This window comes from Carassius auratus, chromosome 26 (genome assembly GCF_003368295.1).
Source record: "Carassius auratus strain Wakin chromosome 26, ASM336829v1, whole genome shotgun sequence".
Lineage (NCBI taxonomy): Eukaryota > Metazoa > Chordata > Actinopteri > Cypriniformes > Cyprinidae > Carassius > Carassius auratus.
Window position 1 is genome coordinate 17,430,716 of NC_039268.1, and position 14,983 is coordinate 17,445,698.

The 14,983-nt window shown below is 36.3% G+C and overlaps 3 protein-coding genes across 4 annotated transcripts; all 3 read right to left on the bottom strand.

Annotated features, from left to right (window-relative positions):
- Positions 1 to 1,367: 1,367 nt before the first annotated feature.
- Positions 1,368 to 4,736, bottom strand: LOC113044801 (lipopolysaccharide-induced tumor necrosis factor-alpha factor homolog). Of its 2 annotated transcripts, none has more exons than XM_026204970.1 (5): positions 4,666 to 4,736; positions 2,729 to 2,894; positions 2,542 to 2,640; positions 1,704 to 1,896; positions 1,368 to 1,600 (listed from the first exon to the last, which is right to left on the bottom strand). In XM_026204970.1, the coding sequence occupies exons 2-5, from the start codon at positions 2,886 to 2,888 to the stop codon at positions 1,492 to 1,494; spliced, it is 561 nt and encodes a 186-aa protein (XP_026060755.1). In that variant the 5' UTR covers positions 2,889 to 2,894; positions 4,666 to 4,736; the 3' UTR covers positions 1,368 to 1,491. The 2 variants fall into 2 exon arrangements, with proteins under 2 accessions (XP_026060755.1, XP_026060756.1); XM_026204971.1 differs by having other exon boundaries at positions 2,729 to 2,888; positions 4,666 to 4,732.
- Positions 4,737 to 6,690: 1,954 nt separating this feature from the next.
- Positions 6,691 to 11,165, bottom strand: pdia2 (protein disulfide isomerase family A, member 2). Its single transcript, XM_026204973.1, has 11 exons — positions 10,864 to 11,165; positions 9,854 to 10,060; positions 9,617 to 9,750; positions 9,315 to 9,452; positions 8,632 to 8,748; positions 8,326 to 8,451; positions 8,013 to 8,210; positions 7,798 to 7,918; positions 7,537 to 7,718; positions 7,118 to 7,261; positions 6,691 to 6,792 (listed from the first exon to the last, which is right to left on the bottom strand). Exons 1-11 carry the CDS (start codon positions 11,102 to 11,104, stop codon positions 6,727 to 6,729), a joined length of 1,674 nt encoding a protein of 557 aa, XP_026060758.1. The 5' UTR covers positions 11,105 to 11,165; the 3' UTR covers positions 6,691 to 6,726.
- A 1,291-nt stretch (positions 11,166 to 12,456) lies between these two features.
- percc1 (proline and glutamate rich with coiled coil 1) lies at positions 12,457 to 13,235 on the bottom strand. Its single transcript, XM_026204901.1, has one exon. The coding sequence runs from the start codon at positions 13,233 to 13,235 to the stop codon at positions 12,471 to 12,473; it is 765 nt and encodes a 254-aa protein (XP_026060686.1). The 3' UTR covers positions 12,457 to 12,470.
- Positions 13,236 to 14,983: the final 1,748 nt, after the last annotated feature.

Genomic DNA, 14,983 nt, shown 5'->3' on the forward strand with positions numbered 1-14,983 from the left:
AGATTTCTCTAACGACCCCCTGTAAAACTAGTCCCGTCCGAATAGGGCTTATGCTAATTTATAACGTGTCATGTAAATTCGGCCTTCCGTCACAATCAGGAAACTTTCACCGTGTCTAGAACTGGCGCGAGCTGCCAGGCCCGTTTCTACCATAGACAGTGTGTTAACAAAAGCAGTGCTGTCTACATTGGATGCGGCGTCGGGCACTCTAGACAACAAATTACCATGCAAAATACCAACAACCATAGACAGTAAACGAAACAACTGATCGTGCGCGCTCTGTTTCTGACGCACTTCAAGCACTCGATGGGCGGGGGAAGATTGAAGAGCCAGAACTGTTTTTTTTTTTTTTTTTTTTTTTTTTTTTTTTGCTTTATTTGGTAGTATTTCGAATTAATGGTTTTCAAATAGTAGCCTATTTAAAAAAATATGTAAAAAAAAATTCACTCGTTCACTCATTCTGGCGCCCCTATGGATGAGTGGGGCCCTTAGCCTATTAAATATATTTGATTAGAATGAGACAACCCTATGGAGACAACGGACTTGATATTGATGTGCGCGTGCGCAATAGACCCAGGTAGGAAAATCTGACAAGGTAGGATAAAATGTCAGGACACCTGCCCTGATTTTAAACTAGTCGTGGGGAGTGACAACATATGTGTTGGTTTTGTCTCGTGCATTAAATGCGACACGCATTTAATAAATATATTTATTTAAACCCGACCAGGGGCTGCCCCAGAATTTTTTTTTTATTTTTATTTTTTTTTACCGCAGGTGTTGCTGTGCTACGGGGGAGCTGTATACAGCTCCAGCCTCCACTGTAGCACAACAGCACCTGCGGTAAAAAATAAATAAATAAATAAAAAAAATTCTGGCGCCGCCCCTGGTTTTAACGGCACATATATTAAAAATGGTCGGGTTTAAATCGGGCTCGGCCTCATAATTACAGTGAACGTGTCGGGCCGGGCCGGGCCGGGCTCGGACAGGGTCGGGCTTGATTTGTTGGCCCCGATCTAAGCTCTAATACATTTGTATTAAGAACAATATTTTAGCTCTTGTTTAATAGTTTTACAACCTCGCTGTCCCTTACTGTTCTGTCTATTAATAAACCACTTTCTTAATAAAAACAATTACGATAATGTGTGGTGTCTTTCTTAATAAATCACTTTTTTAATAAAAACAATCACGATAACATGCGGTTACAACACAAAGGCACATTAAAAGGACTTGCAAACTTGCAATAGGACAGTTGCATATTTTCCTCAACAAAGATAAAATGTTCAATCACAAGTGGTATTTGTAAAATAACAGCCTCATTTATATTGAAGATATTTTTTATGTAAAGATATTTAGCTTTTTTTTTTTTTAAGTAAATCATAAGCAAATATGCTTTGCATTATAATTGTTTTAATACATTATGGCAGTTTATAGACTTTTAAAATGCAAGTATTGATCATAATATTGAATGTGTGTGAGAGTTTGGAAATTAAGTCATTTCCGGGTGTATATTCCCAAATGCTTATGACAGTAAGGACAGGAGTGATGGACATCTTTAAAACCGCTGACAAAGAATGGGATGAGGCAACATCCACAAATGAGCCTGAAAAACAAAGAAATGAAGACAGAGACACAATTAGAAAAATAATTGGCATGTTTAGAGGTATCTTCAACAGTTACAATGCAATTTTGTCTATTGTTCTTACCCAAGTATAGTCAATAAACAGCACATGGCCCATGCAGCAGAACCAGATTTATATTTTACATTAGTGATGATGCTTTTATTGCAGTACTTGCACACAGTCGCTGTCGGTGTGTCATCCAAAAGAACAAGCATCTGCTGTGGCTGCACCACGACCACCTGAGGAGCTACAGGCTGCACTATCTGCTGTATGAATGCTTAAACAGTGAAAAAAAATTGGTTATGGCTAGGCCATCCGAGTGCAGATGACTTTGTTTCTTTATTTGGAGACATTTTAGCATTCCTTTACTTGTTCACCAATGGATCCTATGCTTTGAATGGGTGCCGTCAGAATTATAGTTCAAGCAGATGATTAAAGCATCACATTAATCCTCAAGTAATCAACTCCAACCTATCAATTAACACCTTATGAAGTGATAAGAAACAAATGCATCCCCTTTTGTCCTCTCACATCAAAATCACCCTACATATTTATTTAGAACTTATGTTTAAACAGTGCTTGATCTGTACATATTTTTCTTCTGATTTAGAGAAGATTACTTTTTCACTGGAGAAAGCTATATTATGGATCTAGTAGCTATTTTAGCTAGAAGCAACGATGTGAAGTTAAAATGCCTTCATTTGTTTACATTAACTTCTCGAGTCATGTGGATTTGTTGTGGATTATTGTGATGTTTTTTATCAGTGGTTTGGACTCTCGTTCTGATGGCACCCATTCACTGCAGTGGATCCATTGTTGAGCAAGTGATTGAATGCTGAATTTCTCCTAACTCAACTTAATCTGATTGGCAGATTTTTTTTCTTTTTTTTTCTGAATGAACTATTCCTTTAATGGCACTTACTTTGTTCTCTGTGTTCGATTATTTCGATTCGAGGCACATTGAGGACAGGATACGGGTTTGCCCTCCTGTTAGGGTTTTGAGGAATCTCTTGAAGATTGGCTGTTAACAAAAAATTTATATATATTAATATATACTTTTCATTCATATATGCAATTTATATGCTGCCCTCAGCAGGTGCAGCTCTTACCTCTCTCCCTGTCAGCAGCTGGGGCAATGGCGATGGTATAATCGGGTGGTGGTGAATCTGGAATGATTTCCTCATAAAGGGGAAACTTATTAAAGTCATTGTAAGCGGGAGGTGGTGATAGGGAGCCTGCTGTTGCTGCAGCACATGTGGGAATATCCATCTATTACTGAATATAATGAGTTAGTATAATAAATTAATTGAGTTTTTGAATAACATGAAAATACGATGTACTAAATCTGCGTACATTACCTTCTGAAAGAAGTACTAATAGGCTAGTAGTCAGTTGGGTGCTGATTCAGTCATTGCAAAAATAGTCTGACTAAGTCTAATTAAAGTAGGGAAATAAAACATACTTTCTAACCATCAGTGAATTAAAGCATCATATGAGAGAAAAGTGGTACCCTATATCTAAGATGCAAGTCATGAAGAGAACAAAATGATTATGTCGGTAGTAAACCTTTTACTAAACCATGTGAGTTGTTTTGTATCAGCAAAGAAAAATGTTATAATTAAACAATATTTTTTAAAAGCCTTGTTAAAAAAATGTATTAAAAGAAAAACCATAAAATCATATGAGTAATTTAACCTGCACTCTTAGAAAAAAAAGTTACTAAAGCTGTCACTGGGGCAGAACCTTTTCAAAAGGTACACTTTTGCACCTTTTTGGTACTAATATGTACACCAGGGTTCCTCAATCACCCGCGACAGCGACACGTGACAATAAGCGAAACGGAATTCTATTTTAGAAATGGTTTTTATTTTCTGCGAAAAATAAAATATGACATTGATAATCTCAGGTAATGATTATCTGCTTTATTCAAAGTTAAAAGTGTCTAATGTGAGTTTGAATACTATTTTGCGTGATCTTTACAGCCATAGTGAAAGCAACAACAGATATTTTACCTCAGATCTTGAAAATAATTTAGGATAAAGCAAACTTAAAATGGGAACTCACTGCAAACCTTTGTTGTGCCGCGCACTCGTGTCCGATATTGACACAGTTTAATGTCACTTTCTGAAGGTGTGTTCGAATTTTCATGCCACATTAAACCGGGCCAAACATTATTCTCTCGGGCTGCAATTGAGGAACCCTGATGTTTACTGTAGGTACTAATATGTACCTTTGAGGTGCAATATGGACTGTTTAGGTACAAAGTTGACAGCTTTTGTATTTTTTTTTTCTGAGAGTGTGGTAATAGACCTATTGGTCTATTTCAGACCCATGACCAATTATGTAAGACACTAAATAAAACAATTTGTTCCATATTATAAAACAATCCTATGGATTTCCAAAAAGTACTTTATACTTGTGTTCATGGCTACATGACCAATTAGCCTCATTTCATCTATTTCATTCTGGATCAAACCTAGAAGGTTTGGGTTGCCAGCCATGGGGAAAAATAGGTGGTATGTCTTTACATGAGCCTAATTCTTCTTTTACAAATCCAGAATGTGTTTTTTATTCATCTATATGATATATCACTCCACATATTCAATTCTATGTCTGATATTGCAATCTCAGATGTGAACTTGGCTCATAAAACAAAGTAGTTGCATGTCGAGTGACATACAGACCTTACTTCCCATGTTGGTTTTGAAGCATGTTCTACTAAACATTGCTTTTTACTATGCAGAGTTTGTGAACTTGAAATGTTGAAAATAGCGAATGTTTGTCTGTCTTTTTGTCAAAATCATGCCCATCATACATACAGTATACAACTTGAAATGTTGAAAATAGCGAATGTTTGTCTGTCTTTTTGTCAAAATCATGCCCATCATACATACAGTATACATTTCAACAAATACAAGTTGTAATAACACAGGCCATTGCATGCCATATACTTTCTTATACTCACTTCAAAATGCCTTTTTATCATAAATAATATACATTAGAAAGTTTACATTTAAACAAGCTTATATAGCTGAATTATTCTTACCTGCGTCTCGATTCTTCACAGAAAAGTTTTCTTATGACATCACATGCCTGACTCACTCGACCTGTTTACCTGTTAGTCTTTGTTGTCCGTGCATTCCACTGCAATGAACAGGAATGTGCAGCTGCATAGTGAACATGCCTTAGGGTAAGTAAAAAGAAATGCTTAACACAGACATGTTAAACATATTTGTGATTTGGTTTAATGATTCCATCCAGTTGTTATTAACATCAGTACTCCTTTCCTTCAGCTATCTCGTGGCATGAGAAGAATATATCTTGCTGTAGCTTTGTTGCTTATGAAATATTTAGAGTAGAAACATAGATGTTGTATCATAAATGTGGCCATAGGACATTAATGAATGAATTCATCATCATTTGTTTCAAATCTTTTTGGGCATAAGTGTAATGGAAATACGGACAAAAATGTGATTAACTGTAACTTAATGATCATAAAAATAGGCTTCATGTTCATGTTAGCCATATTCTTGACAGTTTTTTTAAATTCATCCATATAGCTAACTCTTTTATAGCCAAATACTGATACTGACAGTGTCAAAATGATCTCACACCACAAATATACACTCACCTAAAGGATTATTAGGAGCACCTGTTCAATTTCTCATTAATGCAATTATCTAATTGACCAATCACATGGCAGTTGCTTCAATGCATTTAGGTGTGTGGTCCTGGTCAAGACAATCTCCTGAACTCCAAACTGAATGTCAGAATGGGAAAGAAAGGTGATTTAAGCAATTTTGAGCGTGGCATGGTTGTTGGTGCCAGACGGGCCGGTCTGAGTATTTCACAATCTGCTCAGTTACTGGGATTTCCACGCACAACCATTTCTAAGGTTTACAAAGAATGGTGTGAAAAGGGAAAAACATCCAGTATGTGGCAGTCCTGTGGGTGAAAATGCCTTGTTGATGCTAGAGGTCAGAGGAGAATGGGCCGACTGATTCAAGCTGATAGAAGAGCAACTTTGACTGAAATAACCACTCGTTACAACCAAGGTATGCAGCAAAGCATTTGTGAAGCCACAACACACACAACCTTGAGGCGGGTGGGCTACAACAGCAGAAAACCCCACCGGGTACCACTCATCTCCACTACAAATAGGAAAAAGAGGCTACAATTTGCACAAGCTCACCAAAATTGGACAGTTACAGACTGGAAAAATGTTGCCTGGTCTGATGAGTCTCGATTTCTGTCAGAATTTGGTGTAAACAGAATGAGAACATGGATCCATCATGCCTTGTTACCAATGTGCAGGCTGCTGCTGGTGGTGTAATGGCGTAGGGATTGTTTTCTTGGCACACTATAGGCCCCTTAATGCCAATTGGGCATCATTTAAATGCAAAAAGAAAACAAGAATAATGACTTTATTCAATAATTTGTCTCTGTTTCTCTCCACATCACTGTAGTGCCATTATGGCGAGTCTGAGCTGAACGCAGGCAGCGTACGCTCTTCTGAGTCAGCCGAGCCACAAGGCTGCACTGTTTTCTTTCAAATCAAAAGGTAAATATATGAAAAAAAAAGGTATCCTTGTGGCGCCACTGTGTACAGTTCAGATTCACCAAAATGTTGCTAGAGTGATGTGGAGAGAAACAGAGGAGACAAATTACTGAATAAAGTCATTATTTTAGTTTTCTTTGTGTACAAAAAGTATTCTCGTTGCTTCATAATGTTAACCATTGTTGAACCACTGATGACTGACGGACTATTCTGATGACGTCTTTCATACTTTTCTGGACTCTGACACTATAACTAACTTTTGCAGTCTATGGGACAGTGTCAAGCCTCCTGGGTTTTTATCCAAAATATCTTCCATTTTGTCATTAAGTGATTAATGAAAACTTTTTAATTTTGGGGTGGAGTATCCCTTTAATATGTTAAGTTGTTTTTATTCAATTAAGTCAGGTATGTATAGTTTGTTGAAATGATCCAGTGGGGGCATTAATGAAAAATGGCATTAACCTGACAAAACACAGATTGGCTCATTGGCATACAGTAAGTCTCACACTGATATTATTTAGCACAAATTAGTTTATTTATGCTTTGTTTTTAAAGCTCATCCTTGCTAGTTCCATTGGTAGATTTTGGTGAATCTTCTGTTGGCTCATCTGACACCTGAAAAGCAAATAGAAACTCACAAACTATATCATTTAAATGAAAAAGTTCATGTTTTTGAACTTTTAACAGGCTTAATGGTTGCACTTTATTTTACAGTACGTGTACTAACATTCTCGTTAGCCCATTCTACATAAAGTTCTGGTAATACAAGGTAACTACATGGGGTAGGGTTAGGTTTAGGGGTAGGTTCAGGGTTAGTACCTAGTTATTACATAGTTATTGAAATTACTATAATAAGTACATAGTATGTACATGAGGAACAGGACTGTAAAATAAAGTGCTACCGGCTAAATAATCAAGCCATCTGTTGGCTTTTACTGACCTTGTCTTCATCATCATCATCATCATCATCATCATCATCTTTGTCCTCCTCATCATCTTTACTCTCTTCTTCTGGTATCACTCCTCCATTATCCAGAAACTTTGAGAAGGTCTCCAAATCTCTGTTTCCATTATAATCAACAATCTGTTTGCATAAAGTATTGTTATATACTATGTACAGTATACATTGCCCTATGCAAGTTTACAAGTGGATAAAATTGAACATTCTTAAATATCAAACTTTTTATAAAGAGCTTTTATATTTTTAAAATTAGGCTCTTAATATTTGCTATTTCTTTAATTTACAGCAACCTTGGAAAATGTAAAATCATTTCTAATAACCAAAGAAATAAACAACAACATACTATTTGATATCCTTTTACAATATAAAACTATTTAAGAGTGTTTGTTGTTGCGAACCTTTTTTTCAGCCCCAGCTGGAAAGTATTTGATGGTGGGAAATCCCTGTATAGTGACATCTTCCGCATCATTTTCTGTAGCGTCCATTTTCGCAATGATTATATTCTCATGGTCTTTGTACTTCTCAGCCAACTCATCCCATATAGGAGCCAGTTGTTGACAGTGACCACACCATGGAGCATCTGTAAGGAAGGACAAAATATGTTAAAGCCACTATTAAATACTTTTATTTGAACTTGAAAATATAAATTGCTGACTTACAAAACTCCACAAAGACGTTCTTAGTCTCATCAAAAGCCACTTCGTTGAAGTTCTTCCCAACAAGGACTTTAACTGGATTCTTGTCCCAATCCTCTGGAATTTCTTGAGTCTTCAGAAAGGGCTAGATTGAAGTGCGATATTTAAATTAATTTAACTACATTTACAGCTACACATATGCTGCAAATGAAGATGTCTGGTAACAGAAACACACTGACCTTCACAGTACCATCCAGAACACCCTGGCAAAATGTTCTCAGCGCGTCTTTGTTGATGGTTGGTCCTTCCATTGCATATGTCACCACTTTGTCAATGTTGATCAGGCGAATAATAGGAGCATCATTTGCAGAGATGCTGAAATACTTCAGCACATGATCCGATTTGTCAGACGAGACATCTAATGTGATGAAAAGCACCTGTGCACATACACACTGACTGTGAGCAGGACAAGATTGGAAAAAGCTCTATATCCCAATATGAGTTGAATAAACTTATTTTATTATAATTTAGCTATTAAGTTAAAACACTTACTTTTTCCTTAAACTCACTGGCAACATCTCTGAAATCTTCTAGCAATGCGTTTTGGGATTCCACAGTTGTGTTAATGAATAGAATCATGTGATTACGGACCTTAGACCTAAATATTTGTTCAGCATTCTGCGGAAAGATAATATAAAAATAAAGAAATTATGAAATTAAAAAGATGTTAATCACCAATATCGTGAGTAATTTCATTAGCATACATTTAATTTTATTAAAATTTTCATTTTTAAGACCGTTTCGAATTATTGTAACGCTTGGTTTCATTGATTAGTGAAGTGAATTTAAAAGTGTTACCTCTTCATTAAATGGAATAACAAGTTTCATGCTGTTGGCATGGATGAATGAAATCATCTCTCCTTTGTCTAGCTTGCTGTCCTCAGAGAGTGGCATGTCTGCCCGCTTTTCATCAAACTGGAATGTATGCAAAGAGAAGAATGTGTGGGTTTGTGATAAGATCATAAAGAGCATACAACACATTATTTTTTTAAACAAGAAAGTGAACAAATTATTTTAAATTAATCTTCAAAGTGAATGAATATACCATTTCAGGCATTGAATTTTTTGTTTACCTAAGTTTTTTACGCTTATGGTTTTCACTGTCCTGAAAGACTGACGATAGCATAAATCAACAGCTGTTGCGTGTGGGAAGAGATCACGCATTCGATTGTTTGACTGAACTGACTGAACACAGTCCGTTTGCTGAGCGAAAACTACACTGTAGGTGTTGTCCTCAATTCATCATGTAGTTCTGTCTTGTTTACATTAAGAAGATAAAGGGAATTGTGGAAAATGATTGTACACATTTAAATTGAGGCAAGAATGTTATTGATTGTTAAAACAAAATCTTCCTGAAAGTCTCTTTAATAACAACTTAGACATCTTTCAGTCGTGAATCAGGTGAATGAATGATTCAGTGACTCACTATTTGCGATGTAAATATATTAGATTTAAATCAGTGCTAGGGGTACTGGAATTACCTTCTTGAAAAGCACCAATGAGTCACTTTTCACATCATACTTCTTGAAAAGCTCTGGGTTGTTTGTGATGCCGAATTCAAAGTCCACTGCTATCAAAGTTACATCATAAAATGTCTTTGCCTTATCTCCTTCCAAATCCTGGGACATAGAGAGCAAATTAAATTAAATTAAAATAAAATAATAACCTTTCAATGATAAATCATTTGTTATAAATAGATGGTGCAATGATAGAACTCTTTGGCTATAAGGCACTGTCATATCTTACAAAGTCAGTTACTTTATGCAAACAATAGGTAAATTACCTGGAAGAATCCAACCACAACCACATCATGTGCATCCAGCAGAGCCTCTGCACTCTTCACATCATTGAGAACAGTAGCGCTGGGCCCTGTGTGCCTCTCCAGCCACCTTGTGATTCCTTCTACTGTTCGCTTTCCTGTTCAAATCACAAAATAATGCCTATGAGCTTTTGTTTATAGAACACACTATATGAAAATAGCACCATGCATGCAAATGCACCAAACAAATAAATATATTACCAGAAAAATCAGTGGCATTTTGCCTATTGCCATCTTTGAAGAATTTAAGAGTGGGAAAACTGCCCACGTGGAACTCTGTGGCAAGGTCTTTCTCTTCGTCAGCATCCACTTTGGCCAGTCGTACTTCAGATGACCCATTTTTCAGTAATCCAGCCACTTCTGCATAAATTGGCTCCAAATTGCGACAGTGACCACACCACGGAGCATCTTTTTATGTTTTAAAAGACAAAAACAAATTTCATACCAGCATGTTGTCACAAAGGCTATATTTCAGTAACTAGAATGTTTTGAGTGACATATAGTTTTAGGAATTGTTCACATGTTTTGGAACTTTCTATTCAACAGATCCTGAAAAACACTGATAGTAATAAGAAATGCTGAGAGAATTCAGCATATTATTTTACTGATAATGTGACACTAGAGAGCATGCAGGAGCTATCACATGAATGAATTATATATATATATTTTTTAATATATTAAAACATAAAACAGTTAATTATAATAATATTTCATACAAATATCTTCCTAGTCCCCAACTTTACTCTGAAACTGTTTAAGAAATATTACAAGAGTAAAAAGTGTTACAACTATTCACTATTTTTCAGCTCAGAATTAAATGCTAAATGTTGACATTAATAATATCAGTATTTTATCAACTTTGTTCTAATATTGTATTGCAATGACAATAGCTTAATACAGTATTAAAAAAGCATAAGCATAACTGGCCCTCCTTACAAGCGTGGGGAAAATAACAGGTGCACTCCTCATGGATGATGTGTCCAACAATTGCTAATAATCTTTGAACGTGTGCTGCTTTTGATAGGATAGTTTAAATGCATGCAACTGAATATAAAACTTTTTAAATGATAATTTAAATGATTTTTAAACACACATTGCAGTAAATATATATTGTAGTGTGGTGTTTTCTTGCATTATTTAGACAAACATCAGAATTCCCATTTGCAAGCAAAATTATAATATATTTCAAATGAAAGTCATAGAGGACTTACAAAATTCCACAAGCAGGTATTTGTTCTCACTAAGAGCTCTTTCAAAGTTGACGCTATGAAGGACCAAAACATCTTTCTCTTCTGTAATTTCTTCTGTCTTCTCTGGTTTCTCTGGTTCTGTGTCTTCTTCAGAGCTGTTCTCTACTTTTTCCTCTACTTTGTCCTCAGCTGTTTCCTCCTCTGCCCTCACACACAGGCCGCAGAGCAAGACGGTGAAACCCAGGATGTGTAGAAACCTCATGATCGATCGGTTCAGGGGCCTACAGAGGAAGTGAATGAGCTGAAATGAGCTGTACCATGCTGCTCTGTGGTCTTGTGGTGCTGATAAGAGAACACTGACGCTGACCAATCATTGAAATGCCTGCGTGGTGCAAATCTACTGGTCTTACTTGCCACTTCACATGAGCTCTGAAAGTGAGCCGTTGGAGAGTGGAAATTAACATCAGATTACAAGCAAATATAATAACGTAGGAAATTCACATAACTTGAGAATATACTGTGGCTGTCTTTATTGCATGCTTCCAGTTATCTATAGAATAGTGTCCAGTACATATAATTGAAAAACAAACAGTATTGTGGACGTGCGTGTGTGTGTGTGTGTGTGTGTGTGTGTGTGTGTGTGTGAATTAGCCACATGTCCATATCTGGTCTTTCGGGCCATGTGCCACTAGTGGTTTCACCCTGCTCAGACACGTAAGCACTCAGAGGACCGAAATGAAGATCTGCACACATACACTATTTAAACAAGTTATGAAATTACAGAGAGGGACATACACACATTATCCCACACAATCACTGCATAGACAGAAGTGGGATTCTTTGCTAACTTGTATTCCCTGTACCTGTGAATTATTCATCTTAATGGCCTGTGGTTATGTGGTTTGTGCATGTAGTATGACAGGGCAGATTCATATCATTATTACCAGGAAATGTGTTGAAACCAGTTAACCAAGTGTTTCTCATTCCGTTTTCTGTCATTGTTTAAGTCTATAATGAACATAAATGTAAAGGTTATTCCACTTCTTATTGGAATACTTGATTCCATATAAAGCAGTGCTTTTTTAATAATCATTGATATACTATTATAGTTTTTGCTAATATTTAGATTTTTTTTAATCATTTCTGATATCACAAGATTACAGTTACAGAATTTTCTTTGCATTTTTATTACGCTATTTTGTTTTTTAATAAATGTGTTATGTGTTTAATAAATTGGTCATCCCTGTGTGAGGAGTTAGATGCATTACTGATTGCAAACAGAGTGTTTTAATAGCACTTTGTTGCATACATTTTTTTTGTCTTTTCGTACATTAAAAAACAACTTGAGAGAAAGAATGATCAAGAAAATGCTGTAGGAGTAGTATATTAAATTGAGAAACTGAATATTGAATGCACTGCCAAAAATAAAAATAAAGTTAATTAATTAGATAACATACAAAACATTAAAATTAAAACAAATTAAAGCAACTGAGAACAGAACATGAGAAGATGCAGTTTTGTCTTGTGCAGATATTTTACTGAAAAACAACACAGACATTAAGAACAAGAAGAAAAGCAGAACAAATTAACAACATGATATTTTGCAGTGTAGAAGACAGGCTGATTGATTATGAAAGTGGATAGTCACAGCTGAATTCATTGGGGTTTTCTCTGTCCATGGCCCAGTGAGCAAGTAAATCACTGAAGTCTGGTGTGCTTGAGCTACTGAGAGTCCCTGAGATACTGGAGCTGGTCATGGTGCAAACGCTTGTGTTACTGAACATACTCGAAGACGTGTTGATGTTACTGGAGCCCTCTGATGTGTTACTTATACTGAGCGAGTTCTCTTGTGTGTTTGCATCACCCAACACGTCAAGCTGATGTACAAAAGGCTCTGTCCAGAAGCTGATTGGCAGGCGCCGTTGGTTCATGGGTAAACTCCGTCCTTTCCTTTGAGTGTCTTGAAAGAGCTCTGCAAGGGGCCCGAGCAACTCAGGCTCCTCCGCATGCCCTGATGATGCTACTTTGATGAAGTCAGCATAGTACCGCTGACGCCCCCCAACTTTTGGACACGGTCTCTCTGCATAGATGTCACAGGCATCAGGGTCTTGGCTTCGGCCGAAGTAGCGCTGGACATCGCTGCTGATGAGCTCAGCAAACCGTAGGAGCTGATTGGTCATCTCAGCACTATTGGGGGACGAATCAACACTCCATGGCTGTTCCTCTTGAGACTCACTGGCTACTGCATCCTCGTCCTCCTCCAAACTGTCCTCTCTCAGCTCCTCTTCATATTCTTCTTCAGTCTCCTCCTCATCCTCAGCCGGAAAGAAACAGGGAGGGAAGGGTTTTGCCAAACCCAGATTACTCAGCGTCCTGATAACACTTGCTGCCATCCTATGAAAAAAATGACATGTATATATAAATATACACCAAATTGGGGACAGTTGTCACGGAGAAAAAGGCTACATCTCTGTAATACTATGGTCGATACTGAAATATATATATTTTTTCTCATAACAAGAGTATTTTTTGGTTTAATAAATGTATATTAAACATATAGTACACACACATACACACACAGAAAAATACAGATTTACAATTAATAGATTGTGTAGGATCACTGATATAAATATGACAAAGAAAGAGTGAAGAAACAATAAAATATTTTTATAATTATTTTAATTTGAATTGTTGTTTTCTGTAAAAAAAAAATTCTACAATAAAAAACGTTTAAAAGATTATGATTCGCACAGAAAGAAAGAAAGAAAGAAAGAAAGAAAGAAAGAAAGAAAGAAAGAAAGAAAGAAAGAAAGAAAGAAAGAAAGAAAAAGATTTTAAAATTATTTTAATTTTAATCATTTTTCTTCTTGTCTGTAACAATGTTTTGGACAATAATAATTTTAGAACATGGGTAAGATTAAATGTGATAACTTTTTTTATATAGCTGAAAGAAAGAAAGAAAGAAAGAAAGAAAGAAAGAAAGAAAGAAAGAAAGAAAGAAAGAAAGAAAGAAAGAAAGAAAGAAAGAAAGAAAAAACGATTTTAGAAAAATGTTGAGTTTCTCTTGCCGTGTAATGCTCGATGGATGTCGCTCGTGAAGTCGTGCTGTCCGTTTCGCGTTCTGGATGATTAGCGATTTGCTCATTTATACCCATCGCTCGTGGCGAGTCTGTTTTCTGAGCAAATATTTAGGCGCACGTCTGTAATAGTGTTCTGCTCAAACAGAGCGTGAGTTTGTCTGGGCTCCCAGCAACCGGAGAGACGAACGGAAACTGGCGCGCGCGGCGGCCGCCTCGTCTGCCGGGGGACGCTCAAGTGTCCGTTCAGCGCAGCGTGTCTGACTCACAGCTGTTATAGTGTACTGGTGGCTACTTAAGGATGAACCTAAAAAGGCGTGAAATCGCATCTTACGCCGTTTTGACTTTTGAATGAGCCCCTTTATAAAACCCCATTAAAAAGACAAGCAAGGTAAATGACGCCCATTAGGCTCCTTTGATCTGGGCGAGAGGTGCGTTTGACCTTATCAATAATGTGTAACGTTTAATTAGGCTACAAATAAACAGTTTATTAATTAAGTGTTGTTTCTGCAAACTACAAAGAAAGAAAAGAGAGACTGAATCATAAAAAAAGAAAGGCTAGGTGTAAATTAAATTTAAAATCTGGGGCTAGTTGTCACACAGTGTGTCTCATTGTCACAAAGGCTAGTCGATGTCAACGTTATAGGCTAAATTAAACAAATGTGTGCTTTCACTGGCAGTTTTTTTTAAATGTATTTCAAAACATGTTTAATTATTATTCATTATCTGACAAAATTACAAGATCATATATTTCCCCTCAAAATAAACTTTTCACTGGAAACTAACCCTGGTCTTAAATGGGGATTATAGCAAACAAAACTTTCTAAACTACAATTCAAATAAAATATAAATGTAGTTACTAGTCGCAAATTATAAAGTATAAAATATTTATTTAAATATTTACAATTTTAAAGACATAAGAAACAAATCATTAAGGTTTTTGTACAGTTCCAGGTAAACAGTCTAAGAGGTGGCAGAAGGAATATATTGTAGTAGAAGCAGCTTAACATGAATGCGTGTATAACATTGATTAAAGACTTGAAAAAGAACAAGAAAGAGTGTGT

Coding starts and splice junctions, on each gene's coding strand:
- pdia2 (XM_026204973.1), bottom strand. CDS start 11,104: ATGAGGTTTCTACACATCCTGGGTTTCACCGTCTTGCTCTGCGGCCTG. Junction 8,749..9,314: donor CATTGGTGCTTTTCAAGAAG/GTAATTCCAGTA, acceptor CATACATTCCAG/TTTGATGAAAAGCGGGCAGA. Junction 6,793..7,117: donor ATGATGATGATGAAGACAAG/GTCAGTAAAAGC, acceptor TTTGCTTTTCAG/GTGTCAGATGAGCCAACAGA.
- percc1 (XM_026204901.1), bottom strand. CDS start 13,235: ATGGCAGCAAGTGTTATCAGGACGCTGAGTAATCTGGGTTTGGCAAAA.
- LOC113044801 (XM_026204970.1), bottom strand. CDS start 2,888: ATGGATATTCCCACATGTGCTGCAGCAACAGCAGGCTCCCTATCACCA. Junction 2,641..2,728: donor AGCTGCTGACAGGGAGAGAG/GTAAGAGCTGCA, acceptor TTTTGTTAACAG/CCAATCTTCAAGAGATTCCT. Junction 1,601..1,703: donor TGTTTATTGACTATACTTGG/GTAAGAACAATA, acceptor TTTGTTTTTCAG/GCTCATTTGTGGATGTTGCC.